The sequence below is a fragment of the Conger conger genome, chromosome 11 (genome assembly GCF_963514075.1).
Source record: "Conger conger chromosome 11, fConCon1.1, whole genome shotgun sequence".
Taxonomy (NCBI): domain Eukaryota; kingdom Metazoa; phylum Chordata; class Actinopteri; order Anguilliformes; family Congridae; genus Conger; species Conger conger.
The window spans coordinates 2,696,112-2,713,200 of record NC_083770.1 but is presented as its reverse complement, the minus strand read 5'-3'; the positions used below and the strand labels follow the sequence as shown (position 1 = coordinate 2,713,200).

The following is a 17,089-nucleotide window of genomic DNA, read 5'->3' as shown; positions in this document are numbered from 1 at the left end:
GGAACATTGAATACCAGACGGGCTGCAGCATTCTGGATCAGTTGTAGGGGTCTGATGGCAGATGCTGGAAGGCCAGCCAGCAGAGAATTGCAATAGTCCAGGCGGGACAGGACCATTGCTTGAACAAGGAGCTGAGTGGAGTAGGTGGTGAGAAAGGGTCGGATTCTCCGGATGTTGTACAGGAAGAACCTGCATGCCCGGGTCACCGTAGCGGTGTTCTCGGAGAAGGATAGCCTGTTGTCCATCACCACTCCAAGGTTTCTTGCACTAGGGGATGAGGTCACTGTGGTATCCCCTAGTGAGATGGAGAAATCAGAGAAGGGAGAGGTTAAAGCAGGGATGAAGATTACCTCCGTCTTACCTGGGTTGAGCTTTAGATGGTGGTTGCCCATCCAGCTCTGGATGTCTCTCAGGCAGGCGGAGATACGGGTAGAGACCTGTGTGTCTGATGGGGGGAAGGAGAGAAAGAGTTGGGTGTCATCTGCATAACAATGATATGAGATGCCATGAGCAGAGATAACGGGGCCAAGGGATCTTGTGTAGATGGAGAAGAGGAGGGGTCCGAGGACTGAGCCCTGGGGGACTCCTGTAACAAGGGGGCGAGGGGTTGACACTCCTCCAGCCCAGGACACCTGGGAGGACCGGCCAGAGAGATAAGATTTGATCCACTCTTAGGCTGTGCCACAGATCCCTGTAGATGCCAGGGAGGCTAAGAGAATGGAGTGGTTGACCGCGTTGAACGCTGCAGAGAGGTCAAGAAGGATCAGGACAGAGGAGAGAGAGGTTTCTTGTGCAGCCTGAAGGGACTCATTGACAGAGAGGAGTGCAGTCTCTGTCGAATGGCCAGGTCTGAAGCCAGACTGGTGGGGGTCCAGCAGGTTATTCTGTGAGAGGAAGAGAGTTGGTTGGAGGCGGCTCGTTCAATGGATTTGGATAGAAAAGGAAGGAGAGATACCGGACGGTAGTTTTGAAAGCAGGAGGGGTCTAGAGTGGGTTTCTTTAGGAGAGGGGTGATGTAGGCCCTCTTGAATGATGAGGGAAAGCAGCCAGAGGACAGAGAGGAGTTAACAAGGGAGGTGACAAACAGGAGGATGTCAGGCGTGATTGCCTGAAAGAGGTTTAAGGGGATGGGGTTCAGGGCACAAGTAGTAGGGCGGTGGGAGAGCAGGAGGTGAGACACATCAGCATCTGTAAGGGGATGAAGGTGCTGCGGATATCTGCAACCTTCCCATCAAAAAATACCACAAAGTCATCAGCAGTGAGCGAGGACTGAGATGGTGGGGGATGTGTGCTGAGGAGAGAGGAGAAAATGGAGAACAGTTGACGAGGGTTAGAAGTGGAATTCTGGATTTTTGTTTGGAAGTAATATCTTTTGGCAGTGGTGATAGCGGAGGAGAATTCCGCCCGGAGAGACTGGTAGGAAGACAGGTCAGATGGGTCTCTTGATTTCCTCCACTTCCTCTCAGCTGCACGTAGGCTGGGCCTGGAGGAACGTAGAAGGTCAGAAACCCATGGGCTGGGAGGGGAGGATCGAGCAGGCCGGGAGACAAGAGAAAGTCAAGGGCTGAGGAGAGAGAGGAAAGCAGCACGGAAGATGCGGAATCAGTGGGTAGTTTGGAGAACGATTCAAGAGGAGGGAGAGAAGCGGTGACCCTGGGGGCAAGGGAGGAGGGTGATAGAGAGCGGAGGTTACATCAGACAGAAACAGTGAGAGAAGGGGAGGGAGGCAGAGGGGCTAGGGGGGTGGAGGAAGGAAATGAAGTGGTGATCGGACTTGTGTAAAGGGGTAACAGTGGGGTTAGAAGAGGAGCAGTTCCTCAGAAAGATCAGGTTGAGAAGGTTTCCAGCCTTGTGAGTTGGGGGAGAGTGCTGCAGGGAGAGGTCAAAGGAGTGAAGTAGTGGTAAGAAGGCAGCAGACTGGGAGGATTCCAGCCCAAGACCCAAAGCATACCACCTCCGTGAAACACGGTCATTGCGGTCTTCAAGCGGTCATTGCATATAAAGGACTAAACTAAACATCACTACTTTCATTTACATAACACTGCTGTGTCCCAAACGTTATACTGTAATTTCTACATGGTGAAACCAAAATGTATAAAAATACTGTTTATTGAAATCTGACAATAACCACATGTGATTAAAAAATGTTTTATTACAAATGTCAAATTGTGGAGTACAGAGGCAAATAAATAAATGATGTGTCTTTGTCCCAAAAATTATGGAAGGCACAGTGTTTAGACCACACAGTACCAAACACGAGACAACGTTAATGTTACCTAGCTAAACAAAGTTGCCTACCCATATATTACATTACATTACATTACATTATTGGCATTTGGCAGACGCTCTTATCCAGAGCGACGTACAGTTGATTAGACTAAGCAGGAGACAATCCTCCCCTGGAGCAATGCAGGGTTAAGGGCCTTGCTCAAGGGCCCAACGGCTGTGCGGGTCTTATTGCGGCTACACTGGGATTCGAACCCCCAACCTTGCCTGTCCCAGTTATTTACCTTAACCACTACGCTACAGGCCGCCCTGTAGCGTAGGTCACTCTAGGTCACTCTAGAAGCAGACTACGTTTGTTTATTTGTTGACTTTGCACTTTGATGTGGAGTGCCTAGTTTTTATTTGGGTTCTGAGATTTTAATTAGCAAATGAGGTGGACACACCTTGTCCCCCTCCAGGCAGGACACATTTTTCAAAATTGTGCAGTTGGCTGAGCCAGGCTAAAATAGTCAGTGTAATTACCATTAAAGGGACAATAGGTAATATTTTTGTGTTAGCAACTAGTGTAACATTGTGTAACATTGTTACAAGACCATTGTAATTCCCTTCCTATCATTGAAAAAGGCTCACTGACATGTTGTCTCACCTTCTGCCTGTGTTTATGTAAATTCGGGTTTCAAAATGTACAGTTGACGGACCGACACACAAACATTGTATAGCTGTACAATAATTCAAGCTAATTGGTTTAAAATTGGTGCCAATTGCCACAGCCAATGATGGGGGGGTTTCAATGTCAGCGCATTCACAGAGAAGGAGAGATTAACAGTGTTGTGGTTTGAGAGTGATTGTTGCTGCAATTCCTCTCTTGACCGTTAGAAGTCTGAAATGAGCAATTGTAGCTTTAACATCTCTGTGAGCACTGGCCCCAGGTGCTCACGCTTCTGCCGACATCCCTCTGCTCCACCCACCCGGGACCTGGGAGGAAGCCCGAACGCGCAGCTCTGGCAAAAACAGGGGTTGTCACAAGGACGGTGATAACCTTTCTCCTGCTGGTGATGATGGTGATAATGTTGCTCTTGCTGGTGGTGATGGTGATAATGTTGCTCTTGCTGGTGGTGACGGTGATAATGTTGCTCCTGCTGGTTGTGATGATGGTGATAATGTTGCTCCTGCTGGTGGTGATGACGGTAATAATGTTGCTCCTGCTAGTTGTGATGATGGTGATAATGTTTCTCCTGCTGGTGATGATGGTGATAATGTTGCTCCTGCTGGTGGTGATGGTGATAATGTTGCTCCTGCTGCTGGTGCTGATGGTGATAATGTTGCTCCTGCTGATGATGATGGTGATAATGTTGCTCTTGCTGGTGGTGACGGTGATAATGTTGCTCCTTCTGGTTGTGATGATGGTGATAATGTTGCTCCTGCTGGTTGTGATGATGGTGATAATGTTGCTCCTGCTGGTTGTGATGATGGTAATAATGTTGCTCCTGCTGGTGGTGATGGTGATAATGTTGCTCTTGCTGGTGGTGATGGTGATAATGTTGCTCTTGCTGGTGGAGATGGTGATAATGTTGCTCTTGCTGGTGGTGATGGTGATAATGTTGCTCTCGCTGGTGGTGATGATGGTCTTGAGGTTGATGACAGTGGTGCTGGTGACGGTGATGGCGACAATGATGACGATATTGTGGTGATATTGACAACGCTGGTGACCATGGAATCTCTTGTCTCCTCAGGGGGAATGAAGGAGATTTCTCTGCACACAAACAGGCAGTACATGCGGGGTCTGGTTGGCTGCATCTCCCATTTCACCCTGTCCACGGACTACCACCTCTCCCTGGTGGAGGATGCAGCTGATGGGAAAAACATCAATACATGCAACAACTAAAAGCTGCAGCGTCCTTGTTTCCTGGGGGACATAATTTGTGGTGGGACCACGAACACGACGACAGAGATATTCTACATGGAGGGGTCTCTGGCGAGGCCTGCTGTGCGTGAGCGGGAGTCATGTGACCGGACTCAATGCTGCTTCCTGCGAGAACATCAAAGGGTGGCATCTCCACTTCCTGAAGGACATTATCTTGGAATAATCCCAAATAATTCTAATTGTATTTATTATTATTTTTTGTACGTCCTAATCAGATTATTTAAACCTTCAAGGTTCAGTCATTTAGGGCATATTTTATGAGCCAACAGTCCTGTGATTACGTTGTAGATGAGGAAGTTGCCAGTGTGGTTTGACCCTTCAAGAATGTCTCTGCTCTGAAGTCTCTCATCTGAAGTCTCCCTCCTTGTCTGTCTCATTGGGTTGGTCAATAGTGAAATCTTCCATTTGTGAGGCTGTAGTACATAAATCAGGCTCTGCCCGAGGATGTCCGCGGGCTGTGGTGGTATTGGACTGTAAGCTGTCTGTAGGCTGCTGGTGAGGTGAACATAGATGGGGCAGAAAACTTCCTTTAAAGGTGCAACAGCTAAGATTCTTCTTGTTAAAACATTGTTGCAAGACCATTGTAAATCCCTTCCTATCTCTGAAAAAGGCTCACTGACATGTTGACTCACCCTCTGCCTGTGTTTACAGTCCTTAAATTCGGGTTTCAAAATATACAGTTAATGGACTGACAATCTGTACCAAAACATTGTACAGCTGTACAACAATTCAAGCTCTTGAAAATTGGTTCTAATTGCCACAGCGAATGGCCAGGAGGGAGGACGGGGTTCAACATCAGCGCATTCACAGAGAAAGGGGAGGGATAAACAGTGTTGTGGGTGTTTGTTGCTGCAATTGCTCTCTTGACGTTAGGACTCCGAAATGACCAACTGTACCTTTATACTGATGATTGGTCTCAACCTGTTTTCAGTCATTTTTCTTTATTAACAAGGTTAATATGTGTGCCAACGTTTTGAATAATTAATTGATACAATCAACACATCACAGAAAGGAGATTAAATGGTCAGTTTAATCAGTTTCAATCACTAAGTAGAAAAAAGTACACCACTATGTACTGCTGCGCTAGCTATTAGCACATCCTGCAATAAAGTATATCTAGTAAATTTTAAAATCTTGCGAATCTTTGGCATGAATATTCTCTGAGTGCAGAAAATGAAGAGTACATGTATCCACATTTTTAAATAATGTCTCTAAAACATGCACAATTTTATGATGCAAATAGAAAGCATTTTGTTACGTGTCTAATAGCAATAATTGAGGAAAACGGGCAATATAAGATGGAATTGAGCATTATGTGAATTAATCGTTGTATTGTTAATAAAAAAAAAGATTGAAAACAGGTTGAGACCGATAATATTTTTAAGGGAACATTTCCACCCCATCCATTTTGAGGTCAGCAGCCAACCAAGTATTGATATGGTCTGCAGTTCTGTGTCCAGATGTGTAATACTCTGCAGAAACCCAAAACATGTATGCACCCGACATTCTGAGCATTAATAAACTGACTGCTGTGTGGAGAAAGATCTCCCATCAAAATTTGACAAAATTTGTAAGAATGTTGTCCAAATATAGCCAAACCTATAACGTCTTTCTACTAGAGAAGTTAGGTCACAAGGAAAGTTTTTCAAAAATGTATTTTCAGTTGTTCAAGTATTGAACTGGTTAAAGGCACTTTCACATAAGAGTACACACACAGAGTCATCTGATGCTAATACAAACTCTTATAATATTGGAGGCATTCGATTGCTAGCCCTCCAGCAAGGAGTTTGATTCATAAACACATTTTATTTTGAATGCAGTCTGACTAGGAGTAGCCTAGTATGCGCTCATCTTCAAGACAATACAAACACTGAAAAATCAAGAATTGCAAATGCTTGACAGTTACTTAAGGCTACAATGTTTACAAAAAGCAACATATTCTACAAATTTTGTTAGCACAGAGAGTAATCTGTTGGTTGTGGTAACACCAAAAATGGAGTCCATTATAAAATCAGTTATCTTTCATTTCTATCCATGTTCTCCATATCCATCAGTGCCAGTCAATATCATTTTTCGAGGGTATACCCAGGATTATAATAAGCGGAAAGGGAATTGAGGAGATAGATTTGTGCTACATATGCTGTGTATTCAGAGGTCCAGTATAGAGGATCAACATGGTGACCAGGAAGTCGCCCAAGGAAGCCAGACTGGTGGTCTCCAATGATAAAATATGTCTAAAGACATATCGCAGACTTCATAGTCATTCTCTGCCAATCAAAGAGCAGTAGGAAGTATGGAACACAACTTATGAACCAAGTGGTCAAGGATGAAGAGTTGAGGCAACCATACATTTCAAAAGCTCTATGGGTGCTCATGTACAGACATCAACACATGGGTTTGCATTGTTAAATAGTCCTCTACTCCAGATAAATTAGAAAATATCTCAAATGACATTCTCTATTAATGCCATTACATTATAGGAACATGTCACCTTGCGTTATTGAGAGCCGAGAAAAAAGGCAGCTTTTGCCTTCTGGGCAGGCTCTAGAAAGTATTTAATAGAATTCCAATTAGCCATTAAGAATCACAAGTCCTGGTGCATGAGCCAACAGGTTGTTTATTTCACTTGCTGGGGTGTATAGTAATTAGTACCCAACTGATACAGTAAATTGGTACCATTCACTATGTCAAATGTTTTTTGTCTGGGACTGTCGTATTAAATGTGTTTCTGAAGATGCAAAAGGAAATGTTAACACATGTTTCAGAGACATTAAAGCTGAAGCTTTTAACCAATCTAAACCCCAGAAAATCTCTCACACCACATGGCAGGCTAGCAATCGAATGCAAAACTGAAAACACCAAGTCTTCCGCTGGATCCTGCACACAACGAATGCAAAACTGATAACACCAAGTCTACCGCTGGATCCTGCACACAAGCACCCAAGCTGGCACTGTTTGAAAGAGTTCCTAAATTCAGTTTCATAAACCACCACTTTGCATAGTTTCCAAGTTGTAAGCAGTGAATGCATGCTATTGCCTGAATGAGAATTGATGCTATGTCTTAAATATTAAGTACTTGTGCAAGGTGCACTGTAAAAGGAATCAGAAAATGTTGCTTTTCAATCTGGTCAAGCTAAGGCAGAATTCAGGCTGTTCACTCAAATGTCAATTCAAATGTCACTGCTTTTGGGACCCAATATAACCTGAATTACCTTTTCTGAACACTCATAAAAGTATCTGAAATCCATTCCCATTATTGGTAGAAATGTATTATAATTTTACAGTTTGTGCGCTGCAACACTAGTATTTTGTTGGAGCCCTGTGTTCCTCCTTCCCTTCCCAAAAGGTATAGCATTTTGTACATTTTGTGTATTCTTGAAGATGTTAATTTATTACTCTTTTCAGATTTCTGGAAATAAACTGAACCATTTAATACAAGCTGCTTCGATTTATTTTGCCTTAATTATCACAGTTCAAGTTCAGATTTCCAAAGTGATGGATCACTTTCTGAACTCCTGGTGGAGTAACATCATGAATCTCTTCCCTCTACCATTCCAGCCTAGGCCCATCAAAAAGACTGTAATACTGTAATAATGTCAAAGGAGACTCATGAAAGTGAACTATCCCTAGCAATGAAGCCTGTGTGAAGATTATTCCCCATTGGCTCAGGTAAGAGTAGTCGTCTGGCAGATGGAGGGCTGCCAGATTGATCCCCTGGGTGTGTCGAAAAATCCCCATGCTGGGGTGCTGGAGAGTGACCAATGAACGGCAGGGTGAAGGTCTGACTTGGTTTAAGAAAGGTGCGTCGAGGTGATGTGTGCATGGGATTGGATGAAGTCAGTTCCATGTGTGGCGCTCATTTCTGCTAGAGGCATGGGTATGTTTCCCGTGCACAGGTGAAAACCTGAATTATAGCAGCCGTAGAGATGCGGCTATATAGTTTAGTAATGAAATGCTAGTACAGAATGTACATCAACACAGTCGATACTGTATAGGAAAAAAGATCTTTATGTGACTCAATCATATCACTACAATAGCAGTAAAATGCTTAAATTCTTCAGGCGGGTTCAGGAAATGCTCTGCCTCTGAATCTAAGCGTTTTATCCCCCATCGCTAATGACTGGCCTATTTTAAGTTTATGCTGCAGCAATCAATTACAGCAGATGCACAAATCGATTAGATGCCTTGGGCCCGCGGTGACAGAGGGTGTTCATGTTGAGATGCCAGTGCAACTAATTGCCCTGCAGCACAAACAAAGGGGTGGGGGGTGGGGAGAGGGGCAACTCTGGGGCTGTTTAACCTTGCTGTTGTTTTTTGAGCCTTCCACATCTAAACCAGAACCCATTCAGTGTTCAGAAGTTTTTATGTTTTATGTTTTACTGTAAAATACTTATTACCGTATGTATTGTCTTATTTTGTTGTTTGTTGTTATTTTGGAGCAAAACCATTAGTACCCAACTTGTATTTTGCACTTGTTGATTTAGTTTCACATAATGAACCTACAGTATTGATTCTGTATGTGCAGAAGTCAAGTAGTTTTTCCATAATCTTTTTTATTTAGACAATATTGTTCAGCCTTTTTGCCATTTGTGTTTTTGGTTTTCTAGAAGCTGTTTATTTAGTGATTAGGTGTCCATGCTTTGCAGCTATATTGTGAATTGTAGATTAAACACATTAGCCACATTCTTCCAGAAATATCTATTTCTTTTGACATTTGTTCATTTGATTCAGTTACAGACTGAAAGGTGAATTACCTATATTTATAATATTTTGGTACTTTCACCTTTCCGTCAGTAATCGAATAACATAAAAATGTTAACTCTTTCTAAAGAAATGGTTACTTCTGGAAGAACATGGGTTTAAGAATGTAAATTACCCCACAATAGACAAAAAAAAAAAAGTGCTAGTGTGTTGTTGTTACTAGTCCTCATATGAGGCTAGTATGATGTAGCTAGCATAACCAATAGCACTAAGCCGTACAATCTGCTTTTCAACTGTACTTGGTCAGTAGAACAATAAAAACAAAAGCATTTGATTAAAGTAAAAATTTCAGTGCCACAAAATACATAAACAGCAAGAGTCCCACTATAGGATCGATCTAAATCTTTAACAGTTACATTCCAGTTTCAGTGCTTCCACACCCTCACATTTTCCACCTGGTGGTGGTTCTGTGAAGAGCAAACCCTAAACCATAGTGGCTTAGGGTTTGATTTTCATACAGCCACCACCAGATTATGGGCAATCTTGTTTCAAATTACTATTTTTTCCCAGCCGGCAAAATTCTTACCAAAGAAGCAAACCGCCAAATGAAACACGAAACCACTGTACCGACATCATTGAGCAGTCTCATGTATTTTGCTGTTTAGATAGAACAGCCCAGTGTTTCCAATGTGTGCCAGTACCACAAGCCCACACATTAAGTGCATAGTTATATCCAAGCATGCCTTCCTAGCTTGTTTTATTATTTGTGTGTGGAAGGCAGGCTACGTCTAAAAATGAGTTCTATGAGTGGGTCATACAAATAAACAAGGAGGAAGTCGCATGCAATGTGTGTGAACGCCAAATGCCTGTTTTTGCTGCTCAGTTCAGTTCCGTCTAAATTCACATGCAACATTAATGGGTTAATCATAATTTTGTTTTCTTTTGTTTGAGCAACAGTTTACAGTTTAGACATTCACTGGCATCACATTGTTATGTAAGGTGGCCCTGAGACAAAATCTCAGTAAAATGTCTGTCAGTCCATGGAAAACATCCGTCAGCTAAGGGACACAGTCTTCATGGACGTCCCCTTGGTATATGGAAACAGTCTTCATGGACGTCCCCTTGGTATATGGAAAAAGTCCCCTGGTCTATAAAAACATCCGTGACCCTCAGATGTGCTCTAAATTGCATTTTATTTAGCAGACACTTTTGGACATACAAAAAAGTGCATATCAAGGTCATAGAACAAACTACAAAGCCGGTCAGATAAGGCACAATTCGCATAGGATTAGTTGTAAAGCCATGAACATAAGTCTAGTACACACGGCAGATCATTAAATGAAACCTCTGGCTTACTTCATTGACTTGTCAGACTAAGAATGAATTCATTCAAGCAATTAAATAATTTTCTGAGCTTTAGATTTTCTTTTATTTACAGCAAAAGTAGGGGCTTATCCAGTCTTGAATTTCCTGGGCGCCACTATATTTGCAAGTTTGCTAAGCATCTAAGTGTCTCTGCCTGATTTGGTCAGTTCTGGGTGTTGCCTCTCAGGCCCACCAGAGGGCGCTCCTGTCATTCCCACTATATCTCCCTCACGCAACGATCTAATTGCCTTTTTATTAATTACAGGTGTGGCGACCCTATTGAAGGTCGGTTTGCTCTGTGCTCAGGGCTTTGTTGTCGCATTGTGACAGTCAGAAGACTGAGTTTCTGTTAAAATGAAAGAAACCCAGGAACTTACTTAGGGATAGAGTTACGGTTGGTCCCTGCTGATCCCTGTCTTCCTCTCTCCCCCTGAGACGGGCAGTCCTGGCCTTGGCCTGCCATTTGAGCCTACTCTTGTTCTTATCTCACCTCTCCCCAAACTGCTCTTAGTGGTGGAGCTCCTCCAAGGTGCAGAGTTTATTCCTCCGCTCCGGGTCTCGGAGTTCAGGAGCAGAGTTTATTCCTCCGCTCCGGGTCTCGGAGTTCAGGTGCAGAGTTTATTCCTCCGCTCCGGGTCTCGGAGTTCAGGTGCAGAGTTTATTCCTCCGCTCCGGGTCTCGGAGTTCAGGTGCAGAGTTTATTCCTCCGCTCCGGGTCTCGGAGTTCAGGTGCAGAGTTTATTCCTCCGCTCCGGGTCTCGGAGTTCAGGTGCAGAGTTTATTCCTCCGCTCCGGGTCTCGGAGTTCAGGTGCAGAGTTTATTCCTCCGCTCCGGGTCTCGGAGTTCAGGTGCAGAGTTTATTCCTCCGCTCCGGGTCTCGGAGTTCAGGTGCAGAGTTTATTCCTCCGCTCCGGGTCTCAGAGTTCAGGTGCAGAGTTTATTCCTCCGCTCCGGGTCTCGGAGTTCAGGTGCAGAGTTTATTCCTCCGCTCCGGGTCTCGGAGTTCAGGTGCAGAGTTTATTCCTCCGCTCCGGGTCTCGGAGTTCAGGTGCAGAGTTTATTCCTCCGCTCCGGGTCTCGGAGTTCAGGAGCAGAGTTTATTCCTCCGCTCCGGGTCTCGGAGTTCAGGAGCAGAGTTTATTCCTCCGCTCCGGGTCTCGGAGTTCAGGAGCAGAGTTTATTCCTCCGCTCCGGGTCTCGGAGTTCAGGAGCAGAGTTTATTCCTCCGCTCCGGGTCTCGGAGTTCAGGAGCAGAGTTTATTCCTCCGCTCCGGGTCTCGGAGTTCAGGAGCAGAGTTTATTCCTCCGCTCCGGGTCTCGGAGTTCAGGAGCAGAGTTTATTCCTCCGCTCCGGGTCTCGGAGTTCAGCCTGCTGTCCCCAATGTGGCAGCCACTTTTCTGTTCTTTTTTTTCCTTCCCCTCCCTCCTCCCTTTTTTGTTTCTCCTCTCTTACCACTGGCTTTCGCACAGTCCGTGAGCTGTAAGTTGGTCCCCTGATTGCTTCAACTGTGGACTATATTGTAATTGTGATTCCATTACAGATCTACCCTGTATAACAAGCCATGGGAGCTTTCAAGCTGAGTTTATGAATAAAGACATGCTATTGTAAGTGCAGGATTTCCCAATAGGTGTGCAGTGCCAAACAGGTAGTTTATCCCTTATAGTATATGCAAAACCACTTGAACATGAACAGAGTACTACTAATTGTCTATGTCTAAATTACTACTGTATGAAACTCCAAATAGATATCACATAACATGCTAAAACAAACTCATCAACATATGATTTTTACAAACCTTTTTCATGTGGGTAAATACTGTAATACAGAAATGTTTTCCTCTAATCTAAGGTTACTCATCAAGTCTAAAGATCACGTAGTCAATCAACACATACTTCAGGTCTCTGCCATTTCTGAGCTCTTTTTATACTTGATTATCGGGCACAAAACTTCTGTTTCTGAGGAAATATGGTAGGTGCACCTCCCGGCTTCATTTAGAATTTTTTTTTTAATTGACTCGGTCCCAAGAGTTCGTTAACATGTCCATCGTCGAAGCAATCACTCAGTAAGTCTGACCCAGGTAGAAAGCTCACTCCATACAAAGTGCCGCTGTAAGTATTATCTGGGTCTCGGAGTTCAGCCTGCTGTCCCCAATGTGGCAGCCACTTTTCTGTTCTTTTTTCTCCTTTTTTCATGCTCTGAAATGTCTGGGGCGTTATGGGTTAATGCAGCGCAGTAATCCTGCTTTGTGAAATACCACCAGTTCAGATTGCTAGCTAGCTAGCTACAGCAGATACTGTAGTTAGTAATGGTATTCTGTGCTATACATGCATGTATCAACAACAGCAATAAGCCAACAGGGTCCACCAAGCTAAGTGTATAACGTTATAGTAGACCAACTGTTACTTTAAATAACATGAAGAACCTGAAACAGAGGTGTTGAGCGAACGGCTAATGGCTGAAGAATGGATAAATATTAAAGATTTTCAGCCATCCTCACACATTAAAGTGTGTTTAGATCACTTCAGATCACCGGTAATGTGACGTTACAGCAATTTAGAAAATCCACCACAAGCAAAATCACCGTGAACAAATTCAACAAACAAATCACGCCGATGGCAATTGCCCACACGTCACAGCACAATACCAGTACCTAGCTAGCTGGCCAGTAAACACATTTAAAAGTGAATAACTAGATAACAAGAATCACTACCAGAAAAAGTAGTACTACCTTACCTCTAGCTAAAATAATGTCCATGTCCACAAAATCCTGACCACATCCTCCGTCCTTACAATTAACGTAGGCATTTTTAATCCATTTTTAATGTCTAAAGTTAGCTCTATACCGTAACTTATTTGAAGCACATGGCTGTGTGTTTACAACGGGTCTTCCCCATCAGCAGCCATTTCTGTTAGCAGCACACTAGACTTCAGTAGTAAAGGTGATATACTTGCAACAATGAGCTTTGCTCAAGGGTACATAAGAAACTGAACAATTTTTCCCCCTATAGCACTGTACTTACATTTCCCCATGTCATTGTAACACAGAGAACATTGCAATAAAATTATAACATCATGCCTGAAGCACCTCAGACTTTTTCAACAGTCTTATCATACATCTGACGGCTTTTGAGCTCATTCCTCTGACAGGGAATAAGATCAATTTGTAACTGGTGTGGTCCACTCCTCTCTCTTTACAAAGCCTTTTCACTGCACCAAGCTGAAATAAGAGAACGGAGAAGTACAAGGCATACAAATAATTTATTCCAGACAGAAAGCACATGTGTTTTTTATTCTGATAACTGCGCAGAGTACGTCGTAGATCCCAATCTACTCAGTATATTGTAAAAATGTCCAAATTCTTACTTGGGTAAAAGGCAAGTGTGATTAACTCCACAGAGATTGCATCCCAGAATTCTTCAATGTTGACTGTAACTGTGTATATATCTGAGGATTCAGGGATGCCATTCACTGTAAGATACTAATTAAATAAAAACAGTTTCAACCAAAAATATGTGCTAGAGTATATATATAGTATAGTATATTATAGGTTATAATAATAATTGCTTATGAAAAATACAGAAGAGTGGACTTATAGCGCTAAAGCCAACATAAATTGCCTGGCATGTTAAAAACTTTTTGTGTAGGTCCGTCACCACCACAGGTGTGATGCCCACGTGACGCTTGAATAATTATATTCATGTGCAGTGAAAGATTCAAAATGTAGGTATTGTCAGGGAAGTGAGGATTAATGAAAATGTGTTTAAAACAGCAATTCCTGAATCCAGCAGTTTTAACACCCTTGTTTAAATGTCCATCACTCTGAATACTGAATACTGAATACTATATTACTCCTAACTTAACCAAAATGTAAAATATATTAATTTGATTTAATTTTGTAATTATCAGCAATATCAAATTATTTCATAGGCAGAGCAACCTGTTGGATCAACCTTTATCAAAAGGTACAACTTACAACCAGGTTAAAATTAAGAAATTCATTCATGTGTTAAGTTAAAAATATGCTAATCTAAAAACATGGTACATCTACCTTAAAACAATGACGGTTACAAACACAGACACATAACAGTCACAGTGGAAATGGATGAATGAAAATACCAAACCCCAGCTTGTTTCCTCCCAAAATGCTCAGGAAACGTGAAAACAGCCAAACATTCCCAAAGACCAGTGATGGAAAAGTAGAACGCCAGACCAAGGTGCAGGACTTAGATGTTAACTTCTAACCAAAAAGTAAAAAGCCACATCTGTTATAACGTTTGGGATCTAATAGCAGGATGTCAACATGACGTCTGTTTGGCCACCCCCATTGAGACAGACACACTCACACAGACACATGCACACACACACCCACACACACAGAAACACACACATCCACTACTGTGCAGAAGTCTTAGGCACCCTAGACTTTATTAGATATATGTTTATTTTTTTGTGTGTGTCAGTATAAAAGAACACAATTCAGATTTCCTAATAGATTTTTATATTTAAGTTACATATTACTGCAAGCAATTGACTACTTTTTACATAAAAACTTGATCAAGGCTGTCTGAGATCAGAAGCAAGGAGCCAACCAAAGTCTGCAGAAGAACTGCGGCAAGTTTTCCAACATGCTTGGAACAACCTCCCTGCTGATTGTTTTATTGAACTGCAGGACAGCATTGGCTATCTCAGAGAAGTGATTCAGTTTTTAACTATTCTGCCAAATTACTAAAATGTAATGTAAAATGTATAGTACGTTTATTTAGGACCTTTCATTGAATTATTTTTGAAAGAACCTTATCTGTACAGAATGATATACAGGTGCCTTTTGCACAGCACTGTACATGGTTGACCCCCCCAAGTTCGGTCTCTCCGTTTCTTATCTCTAGACCAGGCCTGCTCTTTTGAAGTTGCCTATGGCCCAATACTGAATTAGGAATGAGTTCCCTGACAGGATGCATGGAACAGCCTGCTGTGATTGGGCGGTGTAATGCCAGAAGACACACAACACCCTGTTCACAGCTGTGTGTGTCTGTTTGAGGGAAGATGCAATAAAAAGTAAGACTAATAAATAATAGAAATACCAGTACAGAAAAATGAAAACTTTGTTTTATGCTGTACATGAAGTGACACTAAATGAAATATAAACAAAAATGTAAGAATAATGCAGTCATATTTACAGTGGTGTGCAAAACAATGTGGCCACCCCTGGTCAAAAAGCCTTTTATAATTAACATCTAAGTGAACAGAAGCAAAAATGACTTCTAAATGGTACAACGTTAAACATGAGACATTTATTAAAATTTTAAAGCAAGATTGATTTTTATTTTTATTTTTGACAGTTTCAAATTTAATTTAATTTGTATAGCACTTTTCACAGCAGCCCTAAGCCCCTAAATAGCATGAGGTAAAGGACAGTTTTGTGGACAGATGACACCGAGACTGCTCCAGTGTGATGGCAAGAACAAAGTGCAGAGGCTACAAGGAACTGAATAAGAACAATTCTTGTCATTCCTACACAAAAAGCTGAGAATCTCCTATTTAAAATACTTAAAATGAAATTAAAAAAAAAAATTTGGGTCCTAAATAATTGGACAGTTAGCTGATCACGTGTTTCTTCATCAACTGCGCTTTCCTCATTAGCATTACCGTCATTAGCACCATATGCACAACGAAGCTAACAAAAGCTCTACAGCTGATTCCAGGTGTGTCCTAGCTGTGTCCCTGTTGCTGTCTCTCAACATGCAGACCAAAGATGAGTCAATGTCAGTAAAGCAGATGGGGTAGAAAGTGGGGTAGAAAAATGTATTTAGCTAAAGTGAACTGTGCGGAGCAAATAATGTGCAAGATGATAATTAACTATTAAGCCTGCAAAACAGGCATAGATTGCTTTGGAAAGGAAAAAAGTCAGTATGTGTTCTGAAAATAAAGCAATACAACATATACTGTAGCAGTGGGAATGTGTTGTATTATTGTATTACAGTAACATAAACAAATATGAATTTAATTAATGATATATATGAATAAAAATACATTTATATATGCATATTAATTCAATTAATATTTGTTTATGTTACTGTAACACAATAATACAGCACATTTCCACTGCTACAGTGTACTTAGGGTCAAAGAGATTTACAACTGGAATGATCCTGTACAGCTGCCCAGCTTTTCACTCTCCGACCCAAATGTCGCCTATTCATCCACATCAAACTGTCGCCGCTATTGCAAATACGTCGCATTTTCTCCACTTTCAGTGTGGGGAAACATGCTTTCTTTGACGCTATTTGATCAGGGTACAAATCTCTATCCACTGCTTCCTCAGATTAATATCGGGAAAGCAGTCTAACCTGGTGCCATCCACTGTGTGAATCAGCACATCATCATAGCTACGTGTTGCGGTGCGTCTCTGGTGCAATCCGCGGAACACGCGTAAAAACATTTATTATGGTCACGGCGGTTATCGTTATACATCCAGAACGCGAGGCAGCACAATAGACGGATTGGAGATGAAAGAGCGCTGTAATCCTACACAGTTAATCCTCAAATCCTCCACTTTACAAATAGTTCTGTGTGCTGTTTAGCTTCAGTGAACCGCGACTGCTGACCGAATCGAAGTGTTAGACTGTATGGAGAACGAGCGAGGCTCAGGTGTTCCTGGTCCGTTAGGCAAAAGCGGGCGTACACCGAGCTAATGTCTTGAAAAATGTTTTTGATCTCAGTGCATGCTGAAATGGGTGAGACTGGTGTGTGGGTTTGGATTTGGCAGATGTTCCCGTCCCGATGTTCCCGTCCCGCCACTAATATTTTCCTAATGTACTGCTCATGCGGCTTTAATGTAAATATTTGTTTGAATTAATCCATTCTTAGTAAG

The 17,089-nt window shown here is 42.3% G+C and overlaps 1 protein-coding gene across 1 annotated transcript in view; it reads left to right on the top strand.

Annotated features, from left to right (window-relative positions):
• The window catches only part of LOC133140799 (pikachurin), an 80,974-nt gene extending 74,866 nt beyond the window's left edge, over nt 1-6,108 (top strand). Inside the window, exon 24 of the mRNA XM_061261010.1 lies at nt 3,960-6,108. Coding sequence (XP_061116994.1) covers nt 3,960-4,111 — 152 coding nt within the window. The 3' untranslated portion in view covers nt 4,112-6,108. The remainder of the gene's footprint in view (nt 1-3,959) is intronic.
• Nucleotides 6,109-17,089: the final 10,981 nt, after the last annotated feature.